Source organism: Pipistrellus hanaki (genome assembly GCF_964339955.1).
Source record: "Pipistrellus hanaki genome assembly, chromosome: 17".
Taxonomy (NCBI): Eukaryota; Metazoa; Chordata; class Mammalia; order Chiroptera; family Vespertilionidae; genus Pipistrellus; species Pipistrellus hanaki.
The window spans coordinates 48,968,383-48,985,780 of record NC_140519.1 but is presented as its reverse complement, the minus strand read 5'-3'; the positions used below and the strand labels follow the sequence as shown (position 1 = coordinate 48,985,780).

Sequence of the window (17,398 nt, the reverse complement as noted above, 5' to 3'; positions counted from 1 at the left end):
CCTGTCCCAGGCCCTCGGCCTCCGCAGCCTCTGGGCCTGGCTGCCTGGCCGCCTGTTCACGCCGCCCCCGCGCTCCCGTCCCTGAGAGGCCGGCGGCCCCCCGCCCGCCGCGGAGCAGCCTGGCCGGGGCCCAGGGGCAGGGCCCGGAGCGGCCGGACGCCTGTCTGCAGGGAGGGGTGTCCAGCAAAGGGCTCAGGGGCAGGAGAAGCAGAAGCATCCTTTATTCCCTTTCTGGGGCCCCAGGGCTAGCCCAGCCTGGGGGGCCCCCCGCCAGGGGCGGCGGGCTCGGGCCCCGGGGGCCCCGGGAGGGCGGGGCGGGCGGCGGGGGCGCCAGGAGCAGCAGGCCCGGCCGCGGGCCCTGCGCGTAGCGGAAGGCCAGGCGCTCCAGGCGCTGCTTGCGCAGGGCGGCCTGCGCCGCGTGGTGCAGGGGCCGCAGCAGCGCGGGCGGCGCGGCGCCCGGGCCGCGCAGCAGGAAGTCGAAGCCCGCGCGGTCCCGCGGGTCGTAGAAGAGCGGCCCGCGCGCGGGGTCAGGGCCGGGCGGCCAGGCGAACGGGAAGGGCAGCGTGAAGTCCTCGGTGAGCACGCGGATGGCGAAGTCGTCCTCCTTGCCCAGCGCGCGGTAGGCGCGCCCGATGCCGCGGAAGTGCGCCTCCCACAGCTGCGCGTCGCCGCCGTAGATGTCCGGGAACGGGCACTCCGGGGGCAGCACGGCACCTGCGGGGCACGGGCATGGGCACGGGGCGCCTGCAGCGGCGGGGCCGCCAGCACAGGGGGCAGGGAGGGCGGAGGGGGCGGGCCCCTGGCTGAGCCTGGCCCGGGGAGGGGGTGCCCCTGATGGGACAGCACCCCACACCGCGGAGGGCAGACAGCACCCACCCCCACCCCGCGGAGGGCAGGCAGCACCCACCCCCACCCCGTGGAGGCAGGCAGCACCCACCCCCACCCCGCGGAGGGCAGACAGCACCCACCCCCACCCCGCGGAGGGCAGACAGCACCCACCCCCACCCTGTGGAGGGCAGACAGCACCCACCCCCACCCCGTGGAGGCAGGCAGCCCCAGGCGGGTGTCGGCAGGCCCAGTGGTGGAGCATTATCCTAGGAACCAGGAGGTCAGGGTTCGTTTCCGGGCAGGGCCAGGCCGGAGGGGCAGGCTCCACCCCGGTGTGGGGCGTGCAGGAGACAGCCCATCCGTGATGCTCTCTCATCACTGATGTCTCCATCTCCTTCGCCCCCTTCCTCCCTGAAGTCGATAAAGATGTGTGAGATGTGTATGTTGTTCGGGGGAGAAGTGTGGGTGGCTGCCTCCCAGCCAGCTCAGGATGCCGGCTCAGCCGCAGACCGCGGAAGGAACCGGAAGGGGGACCAGCCGCCCCCGGGGGGTGGGAGGGGGGAGAAGGGGGAGTGGGTCCTGGGCAGTGCAGAGAACGGCTGTGGGACCGCCCGGGTCAGGCGCGATCGGGGAAGGAGGGAGCCTGGATGAGGACAGGGAAGCACTTGCTGGAGGAGGGAGGCTGAGGGCCCAGGCCAGGCCTGGCAGCTGGAAGTGGGGAGGAGCCCGGGGAGAGGGGCTCCCGGCCTGGGGTGCAGGGTGCGGGCCCGGTGCCAGGGGAGTGGCTCCCCATTGGACGCCCCCTGGGGCAGGCTGAAGGAGGCATGTGAGTCTCCTGGTCTGACGTCAGTGAGTGAGCTATGAGGGTCCTTGGGGGCCCGGCAAATCCAGGGACCCCCCCTCCGAAAATCGCCTGGGTACGAGCACAGCACTTCCCCCCTGGTCTGGGTCCCTGCGCTCTCACAGCCCTTCTGCGGCCCCAGGTGGCAGCTCTGACCCCGACTCTGGATGGGCGATCCCCTCCCACGTGGCCAAGCGCCTCTGGGCGATCACCCTCACCCCCTGCACAGCGTGCTGGGCGCCTGTGTGTGCCAGGCAGGCCCTGGGCAGGTCCTCGGCACTCGGACAAGGAGGCTTACACAGGAGTCCGCCTCCGCCTGTGTAAGCCAGGGCTGGTTTAACCGCCTGCAGCTCAGTCCCTCCTGCGGGAAACGGGAGCCATCGGCGGTGCTCTGCCCCCTGCCAGAGGGAAGGCAGGGCCGCCTGCCCGAGCGCCTGCCCAGGGTACCTTCCTAGCTCAGCCCCAGACCGGGAGGGCCAGGGCGGGTGTGTTCAGCACCGCGGACAGCTCCGCGGCCCCGAGGAGCCTGGGACCTGCCCACTGGGCCTCCAGGTGAGCAGCGGGAGGTGCAGGGCTGCCCTCTGTTCCCGCCCCTGGCCTGGCTTCACCCTCAGCGCCAGCAGGTGGGGAGGCAGGCAGGGGAGGGGCTGTGAGTGTTGCTGTGGGTGGGGGTGGGAGACAGCTGTGGGGAGGAGGGGAGCTAGTGGACGGGGTCCCCCTGAGTGGAGAGGAGAGGAGAGGAGAGACCCCCGGTGCATGGGAAGAGGGACACCCTGAGGCAGCCAGGGCAGGGATCCAGGGCCGAGGCGTACTGGCACGCAGGGGTGAGGTGAGAGACACTCGGATGCTGACTGTGTCTGAAAGATGGAAGTGGCAGGCTGTCCTGGTCAGGGTGGGTGGGAGGGGAGAGGGAAGACACTGTGGTTTGGGGCCTGAGCGCCTGGCAGAACCCAGGCCCGCTTACGGAGGTGGGGGCTGGGTCTCGGCCTCTGTGCAGCGACTTGCAGGCTCCGGGCCCAGGCCCCTCCTCTTCGCAGCTCCTGGTTCTTCCCCTGCAGCCCCTCCTCCTGCCCACCCGCTGCAGGCTGGGGGGGGGCAGGGGGGCCAGGGCTCTAACTCGGGAAGACGGGTCCTTCTGACAGGCTGGGGGAGGGGGCGCAGCGGCCAGCTGGCTGTGAGCCGGCAGCTGGGGTGGGCTCCGGCTGGGAAGGACCCAGAAGGTGCTATTTTTAAAAAATATATTTGTATTGATTTCAGAGAGGAAGGAAGAGGGAGAGAGGGAGAGAGAGACATCCATGATGAGAGAGAATCATGGATCAGCTGCCTCCTGCTCGCCCCCACACTGGGGATCAAGCCTGCAACCCAGGGGTGTGCCCTGCTTCGGAGTCAAACCATGACCTCCTGGTTCCTAGGTCGACACCAGCCACTGAGCCAGGCCAGCTGGCGAAAGGTGCCATTTGAAGCCACGGGGCAGGTGAAATCACCAAGAGCCCGAGGAAGAAGGAAAGACCGGTCCCTGAAGCGGGTCCCAGGGGGGAGGGGCTGCAGGGGAAGAGCCAGGAGCCGCGAGGAGGAGGGGCCTGGGCCAGGAGCCCCGAGGGTCCCTGCGGAGGAGGCTGAGGCCGGACCGGCTCAGGTTTAGCTGCTTTGGCGAAGTGCCAGGAAGGCAGGGCTGGTCCGAGAGGGACCACGTGGGTGGGAGGCAGGGGGTCACAACCTTTCCGGAGAGCGTGGTGACCAGCAGGGAGAGAGATCGGGAAGCTGACGGGAAGGGGGTGAAGGGGGTGCAGAGCTGCTGCTCTTGGTGCCGGGAGGAATAGATGTCTCAGCACCGTGAGGTCAAGGTCACGCAGGGCCTGAGGGAGGCGTGGCCAGGAGGGAGGCGTGGCCGGCGGGATGTTGGCGTTGGCGGGAGCAGGGGAGGGTCATGAGGACAGAGCCGGGGGGCGGGCACAGGGGCAGGGGCGGTGCCCACGGTACCAAGCACCCACAGGAGTCCTCTTCCCGTGGCTTTAGTTCCTCAATGAAAGAGGCAGCCAGCCACCCATGGGGGGTGAGGAGGGAGAGACTGGACAGAGGAGGAACGCACGGGCCAGGCTCAGGGCCAGGCTCAGGGTCAGGGATCCAGGCTCAGGGCCAGGCTCAGGGCCCAGGCTCAGGGCCAGGCTCAGGGCCCAGGCTCAGGGATCCAGGCTCAGGGATCCAGGCTCAGGGGCTCAGGGATCCAGGCTCAGGGCCCAGGCTCAGGATCAGGGCCCAGGCTCAGGGTTAGGGATCCAGGCTCAGGGTCAGGGCCCAGGCTCAGGGTCAGGGACCCAGACTCAGGGCCAGGCTCAGGGTCAGGGATCCAGGCTCAGGGCCAGGCTCAGGGTCAGGGATCCAGGCTCAGGGCCAGGCTCAGGGTCAGGGCCCAGGCTCAGGGTCAGGCTCAGGGCCCAGGCTCAGGGTCAGGGATCCAGACTCAGGGCCCAGGCTCAGGGTCAGGGATCCAGGCTCAGGGCCCAGGCTCAGGGTCAGGGCCCAGGCTCAGGGTCAGGCTCAGGGCCCAGGCTCAGGGTCAGGGATCCAGACTCAGGGCCCAGGCTCAGGTTCAGGGATCCAGGCTCAGGGCCCAGGCTCAGGGTCAGGGATCCAGGCTCAGGGCCAGGCTCAGGGTCAGGGCCCAGGCTCAGGGTCAGGCTCAGGGCCCAGGCTCAGGGTCAGGGATCCAGACTCAGGGCCAGGCTCAGGGTCAGGGATCCAGGCTCAGGGCCCAGGCTCAGGGTCAGGGATCCAGGCTCAGGGCCCAGGCTCAGGCTCAGGGATCCAGACTCAGGGCCAGGCTCAGGGTCAGGGATCCAGGCTCAGGGCCAGGCTCAGGCTCAGGGCCCAGGCTCAGGGTCAGGGATCCAGGCTCAGGGTCAGGGATCCAGGCTCAGGGCCAGGCTCAGGGTCAGGGCCCAGGCTCAGGGTCAGGCTCAGGGATCCAGACTCAGGGCCAGGCTCAGGGTCAGGGATCCAGGCTCAGGGCCAGGCTCAGGCTCAGGGCCCAGGCTCAGGCTCAGGGATCCAGACTCAGGGCCAGGCTCAGGGTCAGGGATCCAGGCTCAGGGCCAGGCTCAGGCTCAGGGCCCAGGCTCAGGGTCAGGGATCCAGGCTCAGGGCCAGGCTCAGGGTCAGGGCCCAGGCTCAGGGTCAGGCTCAGGGCCCAGGCTCAGGGTCAGGGATCCAGACTCAGGGCCAGGCTCAGGGTCAGGGATCCAGGCTCAGGGCCAGGCTCAGGGTCAGGGCCCAGGCTCAGGGTCAGGCTCAGGGCCCAGGCTCAGGGTCAGGGATCCAGGCTCAGGGCCAGGCTCAGGGTCAGGGATCCAGGCTCAGGGCCCAGGCTCAGGGTCAGGGATCCAGACTCAGGGCCAGGCTCAGGTTCAGGGATCCAGGCTCAGGGTCAGGGATCCAGGCTCAGGGCCCAGGCTCAGGGTCAGGGATCCAGGCTCAGGGCCAGGCTCAGGCTCAGGGATCCAGACTCAGGGCCAGGCTCAGGGTCAGGGATCCAGGCTCAGGGTCAGGGATCCAGACTCAGGGCCAGGCTCAGGGTCAGGGATCCAGGCTCAGGGCCAGGCTCAGGGTCAGGGATCCAGGCTCAGGGCCCAGGCTCAGGGTCAGGGATCCAGGCTCAGGGTCAGGGATCCAGGCTCAGGGCCAGGCTCAGGGTCAGGGATCCAGGCTCAGGGCCAGGCTCAGGGATCCAGGCTCAGGCTCAGGGATCCAGGCTCAGGGCCAGGCTCAGGGTCAGGGCCCAGGCTCAGGGTCAGGCTCAGGGCCCAGGCTCAGGGTCAGGGATCCAGGCTCAGGGTCAGGGATCCAGGCTCAGGGCCCAGGCTCAGGGATCCAGGCTCAGGGCCCAGGCTCAGGGATCCAGGCTCAGGGCTCAGGCTCAGGGATCCAGGCTCAGGGTCAGGCCCAGGCTCAGGGATCCAGGCTCAGGGTCAGGGCCCAGGCTCAGGGATCCAGGCTCAGGGATCCAGGCTCAGGCTCAGGGATCCAGGCTCAGGGCCAGGCTCAGGGTCAGGGATCCAGGCTCAGGGTCAGGGCCCAGGCTCAGGGTCAGGCTCAGGGCCAGGCTCAGGCTCAGGGCCAGGCTCAGGGTCAGGGATCCAGGCTCAGGGTCAGGGATCCAGGCTCAGGGTCAGGGATCCAGGCTCAGGGCCCAGGCTCAGGGTCAGGGATCCAGGCTCAGGGCCCAGGCTCAGGGTCAGGGATCCAGGCTCAGGGCCAGGCTCAGGCTCAGGGATCCAGGCTCAGGGCCAGGCTCAGGGTCAGGGATCCAGGCTCAGGGTCAGGGATCCAGGCTCAGGGCCCAGGCTCAGGGATCCAGGCTCAGGGCCAGGCTCAGGCTCAGGGATCCAGGCTCAGGGCCAGGGATCCAGGCTCAGGCTCAGGGATCCAGGCTCAGGGCCCAGGCTCAGGGATCCAGGCTCAGGGCCAGGGATCCAGGCTCAGGCTCAGGGATCCAGGCTCAGGGCCCAGGCTCAGGGATCCAGGCTCAGGGCCAGGGATCCAGGCTCAGGCTCAGGGATCCAGGCTCAGGGCCAGGGATCCAGGCTCAGGCTCAGGGATCCAGGCTCAGGGCCCAGGCTCAGGGTCAGGGATCCAGGCTCAGGGCCAGGCCCAGGCTCAGGGATCCAGGCTCAGGGTCAGGGATCCAGGCTCAGGGCCCAGGCTCAGGGTCAGGGCCCAGGCTCAGGGTTAGGGATCCAGGCTCAGGCTCAGGGCCCAGGCTCAGGCTCAGGGCCCAGGCTCAGGGATCCAGGCTCAGGCTCAGGGATCCAGGCTCAGGGCCAGGCTCAGGGCCCAGGCTCAGGCTCAGGGATCCAGGCTCAGGGCCAGGCTCAGGGATCCAGGCTCAGGGCCCAGGCTCAGGGTCAGGGATCCAGGCTCAGGCTCAGGGATCCAGGCTCAGGGTCAGGGATCCAGGCTCAGGGTCAGGGATCCAGGCTCAGGGCCCAGGCTCAGGGTCAGGGCCCAGGCTCAGGGTCAGGGATCCAGGCTCAGGGCCCAGGCTCAGGGATCCAGGCTCAGGGTCAGGGATCCAGGCTCAGGGCCCAGGCTCAGGGTCAGGGATCCAGGCTCAGGGTCAGGGATCCAGGCTCAGGCTCAGGGATCCAGGCTCAGGCTCAGGGATCCAGGCTCAGGGCCAGGCTCAGGGTCAGGGATCCAGGCTCAGGGCCAGGCTCAGGCTCAGGGATCCAGGCTCAGGGTCAGGGATCCAGGCTCAGGGCCCAGGCTCAGGGATCCAGGCTCAGGCTCAGGGATCCAGGCTCAGGGCCCAGGCTCAGGGTCAGGGATCCAGGCTCAGGGTCAGGGATCCAGGCTCAGGCTCAGGGATCCAGGCTCAGGCTCAGGGATCCAGGCTCAGGCTCAGGGATCCAGGCTCAGGGCCCAGGCTCAGGGATCCAGGCTCAGGCTCAGGGATCCAGGCTCAGGGTCAGGGATCCAGGCTCAGGGCCCAGGCTCAGGGATCCAGGCTCAGGCTCAGGGATCCAGGCTCAGGGCCAGGCTCAGGGATCCAGGCTCAGGGATCCAGGCTCAGGGATCCAGGCTCAGGGGCTCAGGGATCCAGGCTCAGGGCCAGGCTCAGGCTCAGGGATCCAGGCTCAGGGACGCCCCGGCCCCACAGGCTTTAGCGGGGAGGCTCTCCCCATCTGCTCAGCTGTGTGAACCAGGAAAGGAGGAGGCGGGAAGTTGGGGGGTTGCCAGGCTGACACAACAGAAAAAGCGAGGACCAGGGCGGGGGAGGGTGTGCGGGTGTGATGATCACACGGGGGGGGGGGGCAGGCAGGACGGGGAAGGGGTGGGAACTTGCTAGAAGCCCTGGCTCCCGGGAGTGCCGGAGCCCCACTCAGAGGAACTGCTGGGAACTCCTGGGAGTTGGAGGGGGGCCAGGACGCGGGGGCTGGGGAGGATGAGGGCCTTTAAGAGCCAGTGTGGGGGGAACCACCAATGTGGTGACAGCAGAGACCAGGATCCCAGTCCAAGGAGGAGGCGGGAGGGAGGTAGACTGGGTGGGGGGGCTGCCCCAGTAGGGACAGTGGGAGGGGGCTTCTGAGGACCAGCTCACAGTGCAGAGGGGGGTGATTAGGGATGGGGGGTACAGGGGGTGACCTGAGGAGCCCTGAGGAGTGCAGAGGCCCCGCCCACAGGGGACACGGGAGGAGGGACTGCTGGCTATGGGGTGGTGTCCAAGCCCGCAGCCCTGTCTGCCTTGGCAGAGCCCCCACCCCATATGCCACCGGCACCCTGTCCCCTCCAGCCCTCCCTGCCTGTGCCTCACCTGGAGTAGGCACCGGAGGCGGCGGCAGACTGGCTTTGCTGGGGTCCCCGGGGTAGGGGGAGGCCATGTCAGCAGCCCGGGCAGATTGTTTACCTGCTGCCCAGGAGACGGGGCGGGGCCTGGGGGGAAAGAACGTTGCATTTAAAGGGGCCCCACCTGGCGGTGGGCTGGGTGGAAAGGGGAAGGGGGGTCAGCTGGCACCGGCCCCCGCACCCTGCAGCCAGCCAGCTCTGGGCCTGGCTAGGAAGCCAGCTTGGGGGAGGGGGGGCGGGGGAAAGGGGGGAAGATCCTTACAATGTATCACCATGTCCCGCTTCTCTAAGGTAATTACTTTCCTCGTTGAATATCCGGTAAAGTGGGTTCAGCCATTTCACAGATGGGGAAAATGAGGCTCAGGAGGTCATTGCTTGTTTGCTGGTTGGATGGAGTCGCACCACTTTGCACACCAACCCCAGGAAGAGGGTTACAGCGACAGGGAGCCCGGCCGGGTGGCTCAGTGGTGGCCTGTGGACCTGTGACCCAGGAGGTCACAGTTCGATTCCCGGTCATGGTTGTGGGCGAGCAGGAGGCAGCCGATCCATGATTCTCTCTCATCACTGATGTTTCTCTCTCTCTCTCTCCCGCTCCCTTCCTCTCTGAAACCAATAAAAATATATTTTAAAAAATTAAAAACCACCAAGGAAAACGGTACTCTTCAGGTGTCCGATGGGCCAGCCGTGAGAACGGAGTCAGGCAGCCCTCTTAGCTGCAAGGGATGCTGGGAAGTGTGGCCCGCCCTGGGCAGCAGGTGCCGGCATCAGGGGGCCAGGAGGCAGCCCAGGAGCTGCGGGCTCACTGGGAGCGGTGAGTGGAGGAGGAGCCAGAGTGCTGGCGGGCCTCCCAGCCTGGCCACAGCCCACATGCCTCCCCTTCCCCCCAGGCCCCCACCACGGCCCCGTCCCCTCCGGTCTCAGCAGCCCCACCGCACGGTTCCCCTCCTGCCTTCCCCGCCTCCCTGCCTCCCTGCGGGGCGGAGCGGGGTCCAGGCAGAGCGCAAGGCGGACAAGGCCGTGGGCGGGAGAGGAGGGTGGCAGCGAGGAGTGTGAGCAAGGAGGGCCCAGGCTGCCCACGCTGCAGGATAACCCCTCCTGGTGCCTCCTTGCAGTTATTTTTATTTAATTAATTTATTTATTTTTCTTGCGGTTATTTTAAAATCGCATTTCCAGAAAGTGGGAGAGAAGCCTCTCTCCTTGCCTCCCCCTCCGCTGTGAGTGCTGGGAGGGCGACAGGAGGAGCAGCCCTGGACGATGAGGCACCCGGGCTGGCACTGCCCGCTCCCAGGCAGCAGACCCACCCAGCCGGGGCCCCCTCCCCGCAGCCCCTCACCCAGCAGGCCTTCTGTGGGCACCAGCGGGGAGGGAACTCCGACCCCCCTCCGGGATGCAGTGTCCGGCGGGGAGACCCTGGCTCTCAGCCAAGGGCTGGGGGAGCCCAGGGCTGCGGGGGAGGGGACGGGCCTGGCCAGGGCCATGAGCAAAGGCCGTGGAGAAGACAGGGCTGGGGAGCCCAGCAGGCGGCGCAGGCGGGCAGAGTGGGGGAGCCCAGCTGGGCCGGAACGGAGCAGGCCCCGCAGGCGGGTGCTCGCTGCCACCCACGGGAGGCCCAGGGAGAGGAGTGCCATGGCCCAGTGGGCGGAGTGAGGGGCGGAGAGACGGGGGCTCGGGTGCGGGCTGGGCAGGCCTCTTCAGGGCAGTGCCAGCAGCCTGTGCTGTGGCCCGGCTGCGGCTGAGGGGTGGGAAGTGGGGGTGCGGAGGGACGGCCTGGGCAAGGGTGCGAGGTGGGGGCCCTGGAGCTCCCCCAGGCCCCAGACTCCCCGGGGCAGCGGTGCCCACAGCCCGGTCCACCCCTGGGCGGTGGGCTGTCAGGGTCCCTCCACACACTCCGACCTGCCCTTCCAGGTCCAGGGGGCTGCGGGGCGGGGAGAGCGGCCCCTGAAAGAGCACAGGTCTCTCCTCCTCAGCCTCTGTCCTCCTCAGTGCGCGCGCGCGCACACACACACACACACACACACACACACACCCATCCTCCCTCACCACCCCTGCCTGGGCCCACAGTGCCATCTGCTGGCGGCACAGGGAGACGCGGGCAAGTGGGCCTGGAGTCCCCAGCTGGGCTTGTACCTGGGGAGGGGTTGGCACCACGAGGGCGGGGAGGTTGGCGGGGGGGGGGGGGGGGGGGGGGGGGGGGCGGCGGAGCAGGTGTGAGGTGCTCCTCGGGCCTCACCCTCACCCTGGCCTGGAGTTGGGGGCCTCAGTCTGAACCTGGCTCCACCACTGACTGCCGTGTGACCTCCAGCCGGTTCCTGCCCTGCTCTCAGCGTCACCCCAACGCCAGGCACAGGGGTGGGTGCGCCCCGCTCCCAGCTGCTGTGAGGTGCCCGGGCGGACCCCACACCCAGCAGGGACTGTCGGTGCCCCTCACTCCCCAGAGGCCCATGGGAGACACTCCGACCCCAACGTGTCCCCATTCTCAGACATGGCGGGGGCAGGGCAAAGAGCACAAGGTCAGAGCCCATGGGGTGTCCCTCCCGGCCCCTCCTCAGGGGCTGCGTCTGCAGCGACCGCGGCCAGTGTGATGGAGCCGCCCAGAACCCCACTGCGCGGACACGCCGTCGCTCTGGCTGCCGTGTCACCAGTGGCCCCGCCTCGATGCTCCCACAGCCCCCGCTCCCACAGGCCTGGGGTCAGGGTCCAGCAGGGCCTCCCTGGCCTCCTCTCAGGGGCTCTCTGAGGCCGCAGGCACGGGGCTGCTCCGTGGGCCTCACAGGGGCGGCCGAGAGCGGGGTTGGGGGGGAGACACGAGGGCCGGGTCCCAGGCCACGCGGGGGCACAGGGCCAGGCCCCCACATGCTGCCGCGGGCGCAGCACCAGGCCCGGGGTCCCAGCTCTGCCCCTGCAAAGTGCCTGCGCGCTGGGACCATTGTGACCTCAGGGCTGAGGTCAGAGCTGGCAGAACCGGGGAGGGGTGCCAGAGATAGGGCTGCCCCGCTGGCGTGAGGACAGGCCAGTGGGTCCTCCATGCCGCACCCCAAGATGGACGGGCAGCTTTCGGAAAAGCGGCGCAGCCACCCCCCGGCTCACAGGGCGCCCTCAGCCCTGTCCTCCAGCCCTAGGTCAGCCCCGCCCGGCCAGCCGGGGTCCCGGGGGCACAGGGCCCCTGGCCCAGGTGCCGGCCTCAGCCTCTTCGGCCTGGGCTGGGAGGGAGCGGGGGGTGCAGCCCGGCGGGCGGCGGGCGGGAGGGAGGAGGCCTGAGTTCCCCCGCAGCCGCTGGCCGCTGTGAGGCCCGAAGGGCGGCAGCCGGGCGGCCCGGCCCCCACGCCGCCTCCTGGGACGGACGGGCGGGCTCCCTGTGCCCCAGCCCCAGCTTCTTTCTGCACAGACACAGGGTCACTTGTTGGTTTCAGAGAGGAAGGGGAAGGGGGGAGAGAGAAACATCCATGATGAGAGAGAGTCACGGACAGGCCGCCTCCTGCACGCCCCCCCGGGGGGTGGAGCCTGACACCCGGGCTGAACCGTGAGCTCCTGGGTCAGAGGTCATGCTCAGCCCCGGAGCCCGGAGCCCGGAGCCCGCCGGCCGGACAAGCTTCGGCCTCTCCAGGGAACGTTCCTTTGTGGCCTTGGAGCCCCACGTTCCTCCCCTGCCTCCGGGCCCCGGGATGGAGGGTGCCCTCCCTGGGACGCAGGGCGGCCCCGCTGCCCGGCCCACCTGGGCGGCTCCGGTCGGAGCCGGTTGGCCTGTGGGCCCTCCCTGTGCCTGGGACTCCCGTGGTCCTGACCCGCCGCCCTGGCCCATCGCCCCTGTGTCCGGGCGCTTCCCAGGCGAGGCCCCCCCGGTCTGCAGCTCTGGGCCTGGGTCCCATGGTCTGTCTGTCCATTATCCGTACGCCGTTCCGGCTACTGCTGAGCGGGGTTTCTGCAGACGGAACAGTTAGGCCCCGGCCACCTGAGGCCCGGGGTTTCACGGGGCTGCTGTGAGCAGAGCCGCTGTAAGCATGGCTGCAGGTTTGGGGTGAGCGCCGAGGTGGAAAGGGCGGAGCGGGTGGTGATGTCTGCCTGACCGCCTTCCACGCTGCCTGGCCCGTTTGCCGCCCCACCAGCAGGCAGGCGGCCGGTGACCGACACCCCCCCCCCCCCCCCCAGCGCTCCTCTGGCTCCAGGGGTCCGGGTGGCGGTGGTGAGGCCGCGGCTTTGCCGTGTTTCTCTCGGGAAGAGATGTCGGGCGCGATTGTTCGATTGTGTGTGTGTTCGCCGGCTGGCTGTCTCCCCGGGGAGCCTGTCGCAGCCTCGGTGCCCGCGCTGCCAGGCTGTTGGTGGCCTGCTGGTGGTGCGTTCGTCCGTGTCGGGTCCGTCCTCGTCGGCCATGCGGTTGGCCAGCAGGTCCTCTCAGCCGGCCGCGTGTCCGCTCGTTTTGTGAGCAGACGTCCTTCCGCAGCGGAGGGTCTCCACTCTGAGCGCACCCGGTTTTATGATTTCTTTTTCTCCTTTTATGGAGAGTGCTTTCGGCGTCCATGTAAGACATTTTCCTCTAAACCAAGATCATGAAGATTTTCTTCTGTATTTTCTTCTAGACGTTTTAGAATGTCAGGTTTGATTTGTAGGGCTATGATCTATTTTTGTTTAAATATATTCTTATTGATTTCAGAGAGGAAGGGAGAGGGAGAGAGAAACATCAATGACCAGAGAGAATCACTGATCAGCTGCCTCCTGCACACCCCACACTGGGGATCGAGCCCGAAACCCAGGCATGTGCCTCTGACCCGAATTGAACCTGGGAACCTTCAGTTCACAGGCTGAGCCAAACCAGCCAGGACCTGTGATCTATTTTTTTTTTTTAATATATTTTATTGATTTTCCACATAGAGGAAAGAGAGGGACAGAGAGTTAGAAACATCAATGAGAGAGAAACATCGATCAGCTGCCTCTTGCACACCCCCTGCTGGGGATGTGCCCGCAACCAAGGTACATGCCCTTGACAGAATCGAACCTGGGACCTTTCAGTCCGCAGGCCGATGCTCCATCCACTGAGCCAAACCGGCTTCAGCCTATTTTCATTTAATTTGTGTACGTACGGTAGTTTGAGGCATGTGTCAGGGTTGTTTTGTTTTTTTCATGTGTGTATCCAATCATTGAAACACCATGTGTTGGTCCTTTCTTAATTGAATGGCTTTGCACCTTTATCGTAAGTCAACAGGCCCTGTATGTATGGGTCTTTTTGTGGACTCTGTGTCTTGCTCTATTTATTTCTATTGTTATGCTTTCATCACACCATATCATGCACCTGGGTTGCGGGCACATCCCCAGTAGGGGATGTGCAAGAGGGAGCTGATCGATGTTTCTCTCTCATTGATGTTTCTAACTCTCTATCCCTCTCTCTTCCTCTCTGTGAAAAATCAATAAAATATATATTTTTTAAAAAAAAATAGTGTCCCTGAGGCTGCAAGGCTTGCACCCTCCTCCCAGGGCTCAGTCAGTCCACTGAACAGAAGGGTGGACGCCTGGAAGAATGCCACCTAGCCTGACCCAGGCCCAGGCACCCCGTGTCCCCGCGCTCACACCCATGAGCACCTACAGGACGCCAGGGGCACACACCCAGGACTCTTCCCTTCCAGAATCTCCTCTCGCATCTCGGAATCCACGAAGGACCTGTCCCACCGAAAGGCACCTCAGACCTTCGCCCAGGGGGACAGGCCGGCACACGCCTCCACCATCCTCCTGTGCAGGCCCAACAGCAGCCACGTGGCCCTGGGGCCCCATACGCACAAGGTGTTCTTGGAGAAAGCCTACAACGCAGGTGGTTCCCGGCCCTGGGACTCGGCTCCGGCACTTTCCATCATGGCCCTCCCCCCACGGGGTTCCGGGGATGAGCCCAGGGGAGTCCTCCCTCCAGGACATGGGGAATGTCGGGGGTGTGGACACACGGCAGAGCCCTGCATACGCTCCTTGGCCTCTTCATGCCTCCTGAGCCCCCGATGCCCTCCCTCACACCTCGCCTCCTCCCCTCCCGCGCCTTTCCCGCCTTAGAGCCTCCGCTCAGGCCGGGCCAGCTCCCTGAAATGCCTCCCCGTAGCTCAAGAGATGACGTACCCTAACCCTCCTAAACAAGGTGAAGTTGCCACCTCCTTTGAAGCCAGTCTGGTGCCCCTCCATCTTCACCAGGGTGCACTGCCCCTGCCCTCTGTGTGCCCAACCACCCACCGAACCAATGTCCACTGATGTTGGGCATGGCTCTCAGGGCTGGGCCGTCTGCTCTGTGAGCCCCACACACAGCCCTACAGCCACCCAGAGTGCACATCGTTGAATATGACCGGATGGAGAGTGAAGGGATGGAGGCAAGAACAGATGAGGAGATGGATGGATGATGGATGGAGGATGGATGGATGGATGATGGATAGATGAGTGGATGAATGAATGGGTGGATGGAGGATAGACATATGGATGGATGAATGATGGATGAATGATGGATGATGGGTGATAGATGATGGATGATGGATGGGTGGATGATGGATGATGGATGGATGGGTGGATGGATGGATGGATGGATGGAGGATGGATGGATGGATGGATGATGGATGGATGATGGAGGATGGATGGATGGCTGATGGATAAATAATGGGTGATGGATGGATGGGTGGATGATGGATGGGTGGATGGATAGATGGATGGATGGATGAATGGATGGATGGATGGATGGATGAATGGATGGATGGATAGATGGATAGATGGAGGATGGATGGATGATGGAGGATGGATGGATGGATGGATGGATGGAAGGAGGATGGATGGATGGGTCAACAGCTGGGTAGATGGATATATTTATTAATTGTTGAATTAGTGGATGAGTATCAGGATGGACAGACAAGTGGATGGATGGATGTCTTAAACAAACATGGTATCAATGTATAGATGGGTCAGTGGATAGGTGACGACAGATGGATACATAGATGGATAGACAGAAGGATGGTTGAGTCAGTGAACAGGAGGAAATATACGTGCACATGCATTCCTGCTCCTTTGGTCCTGGACTCCAGGACTGGCTGGACCGTCAGGAAGCCCAGGAATGTGTTCAGTGCTAGGTCCTCACTCTCAGATCGCTTCTCCCCATTTCCAGCCCACCCCACCCACTGGCACCCTGGGCTTCCCACAGCCCCTCACCCTCACCCTGCTTGCCCTGTGCCGCAGGCATCTGCTTCAAGATGCTCCGAGACCTGAACGGCTCCGACCCCATCCGCCTGAAGTACATCGTCAAGAAGATCAAGAGCATGGCATGCAAAGCCCCCAACCTGGTGCTGGAAACCATCTACGACTACTTTGTCGACAACCCTGAGGTGGGCCTTGCTCAGGCCTCTCCCGGAAGGCACGGGGAGCGAGGGGGGCGGGGCTGGAGCCCAAGGCGGCTCACCTCTTGGCTTCTCTGTGCGGCAGCGACATGGTTTGGGGAAGTCAGTCTCCCCGTGTCCAATGGGCTGGGGGAGGCCAACCTGCGTTGACTGACCTGAGAACAGTCTCACGATACAAATGTTATGATCCCCACAGATGAGGAAACTGGGGCTTAGGGAAGAGAACTGATTTGCCTAAAGTCACAGAGCCATTAAGTGGCAGAGATGGATGGGTAGATGATGAGTGAGTGGATGGGTGGATGGGTGGATGGATGATGGGTGGATGATAAGTGGGTGGGTAGGTGGGTGGGTGTATGATAGGTGGGTGAATGATGATGGGTGGATGGTGGGTGGGTGGGTGGGTGGATGGATGGATGGATGGGTTGGTGGGTGGATGGAGGATGGGTGGGTTGGTGGGTGGATGGATGGATGGATGAGTGGATGGATGATGGGTGGGTGGATGATGGGTGGTTTGGTGGGTGGGTGGGTGGATGATGGGTGGTTTGGTGGGTGGATGATGGGTGGGTTGGTGGGTGGATGATGGGTGGTTTGGTGGGTGGGTGGGTGGATGATGGGTGGTTTGGTGGGTGGATGATGGGTGGGTTGGTGGGTGGATGATGGGTGAATGATGGGTGGTTTGGTGGGTGGATGATGGGTGGGTTGGTGGGTGGGTGGGTGGATGATGGGTGGTTTGGTGGGTGGATGATGGGTGGGTTGGTGGGTGGATGATGGGTGAATGATGGGTGGTTTGGTGGGTGGATGATGGGTGGGTTGGTGGGTGGGTGGGTGGATGATGGATGGATGATGGGTGGATGATGGGTGGGTAGATAAATGAATAGATGGATGATAGATGAATGGATGATGAATGGATGGATGGATGGATGGATGGATTGTTGGGTGGATGATTGCTGAGGAAGATGTGTGTGAGTTTTAATAAATGGGTTAATAAATTAAGAAATAAATAAACTGGCTTTAGAGATGAAGTTCCATTAGCAGTTCCTGAGGATAGGGACACATTTTTATTCCTGTCTCTAGTTCAAGGCCTGCATACAGTAGGTGCTCACTAAGTGGATGTTGGACAAATGGCCAAGGGCATCCACCTGGGATCTTTCCCTTCAGGCCCCTCCCGCTCCCTCTCCGCACCACGTTCTCGGCGACGCCCAGCTTGTCCCTGAGCCCCATCCGCTCTGCCCCACAGATCTCCAGCCGGCACAAGTTCCGGCTGCTCCACATTCTGGAGACCATCATCGCGGCCAGCGACACCCTGGAGGAGACCTGGGAGCGAGCCTTCACGAAGCTGGCCCTGGACAACATGACCAAGTCCACGGTGGGCCTCCAGCCCCACCGGCCAGGGCGCCCCCGCCACCCGTCAGGGACCCCACCCGCTCCCCACGCCCTCCTTCCCTTTATCCCTCAACGGAGACGCGCCCACAGCCGCTTCATGAGGACACGTGCTGGGGAAGAGCCGTGGTGAGCCACGCCTTTCCGTAAACCTGTTCCTACTGCCCGCGCCCCCTCCCCCGCCCGCAGGACCTGGAGGAGGCGTACCAGGACGCCGCCGGCAACGTGCTGGTGGCCATCTGCCGGCACTCCTGGCGGGCCGTGGCCCAGCACCTGGAGGCCGCGGTCCTGACCGGCATCTTCCCGCACCGCAGCCTCCTCTACGTGATGGGCGTCCTGACCTCCAAACGTACGTCTGCCCGCGGCCTGAGGCCGGCTCCCTGCCAGCGGGAGCTCCCAGGGAGGCAAGTGCCCACTCTCACCGGGCACCCACCCACCCACTCACTCATTCACTCACTCACTCACTCATTCATTCACCCACTCACTCATTCACTCACTCATTCACTCACTCACTCATTCACTCACTCATTCACTCACCCCCTCACTCATTCACTCACTCACTCACTCATTCACTCACTCATTCATTCACCCACTCACTCATTCACTCACCCACTCACTCATTCACTCACTCACTCACTCACTCACTCATTCATTCACCCCCTCA

At 65.0% G+C, this 17,398-nt stretch overlaps 2 protein-coding genes across 2 annotated transcripts in view; one reads left to right on the top strand and one right to left on the bottom strand.

The window, feature by feature from the left end:
• Positions 1–245: 245 nt before the first annotated feature.
• On the bottom strand, positions 246–8,046 carry LOC311611830 (uncharacterized protein C8orf90; the record flags this gene model as incomplete). The annotated part of the gene is given in 3 exon segments (XM_084864315.1): positions 246–313; positions 316–714; positions 7,980–8,046. Coding segments are annotated over 3 exon segments (534 nt in total).
• A 2,989-nt stretch (positions 8,047–11,035) lies between these two features.
• Positions 11,036–17,398, top strand: part of LOC311611816 (maestro heat-like repeat family member 5) — a gene marked incomplete at its 5' end in the record, with an annotated part of 32,320 nt that continues 25,957 nt past the window's right edge. The window contains 5 exons of the mRNA XM_084864294.1: positions 11,036–11,130; positions 13,627–13,808; positions 15,197–15,342; positions 16,592–16,720; positions 16,924–17,083. Coding sequence (XP_084720420.1) covers positions 11,036–11,130; positions 13,627–13,808; positions 15,197–15,342; positions 16,592–16,720; positions 16,924–17,083 — 712 coding nt within the window. The remainder of the gene's footprint in view (positions 11,131–13,626; positions 13,809–15,196; positions 15,343–16,591; positions 16,721–16,923; positions 17,084–17,398) is intronic.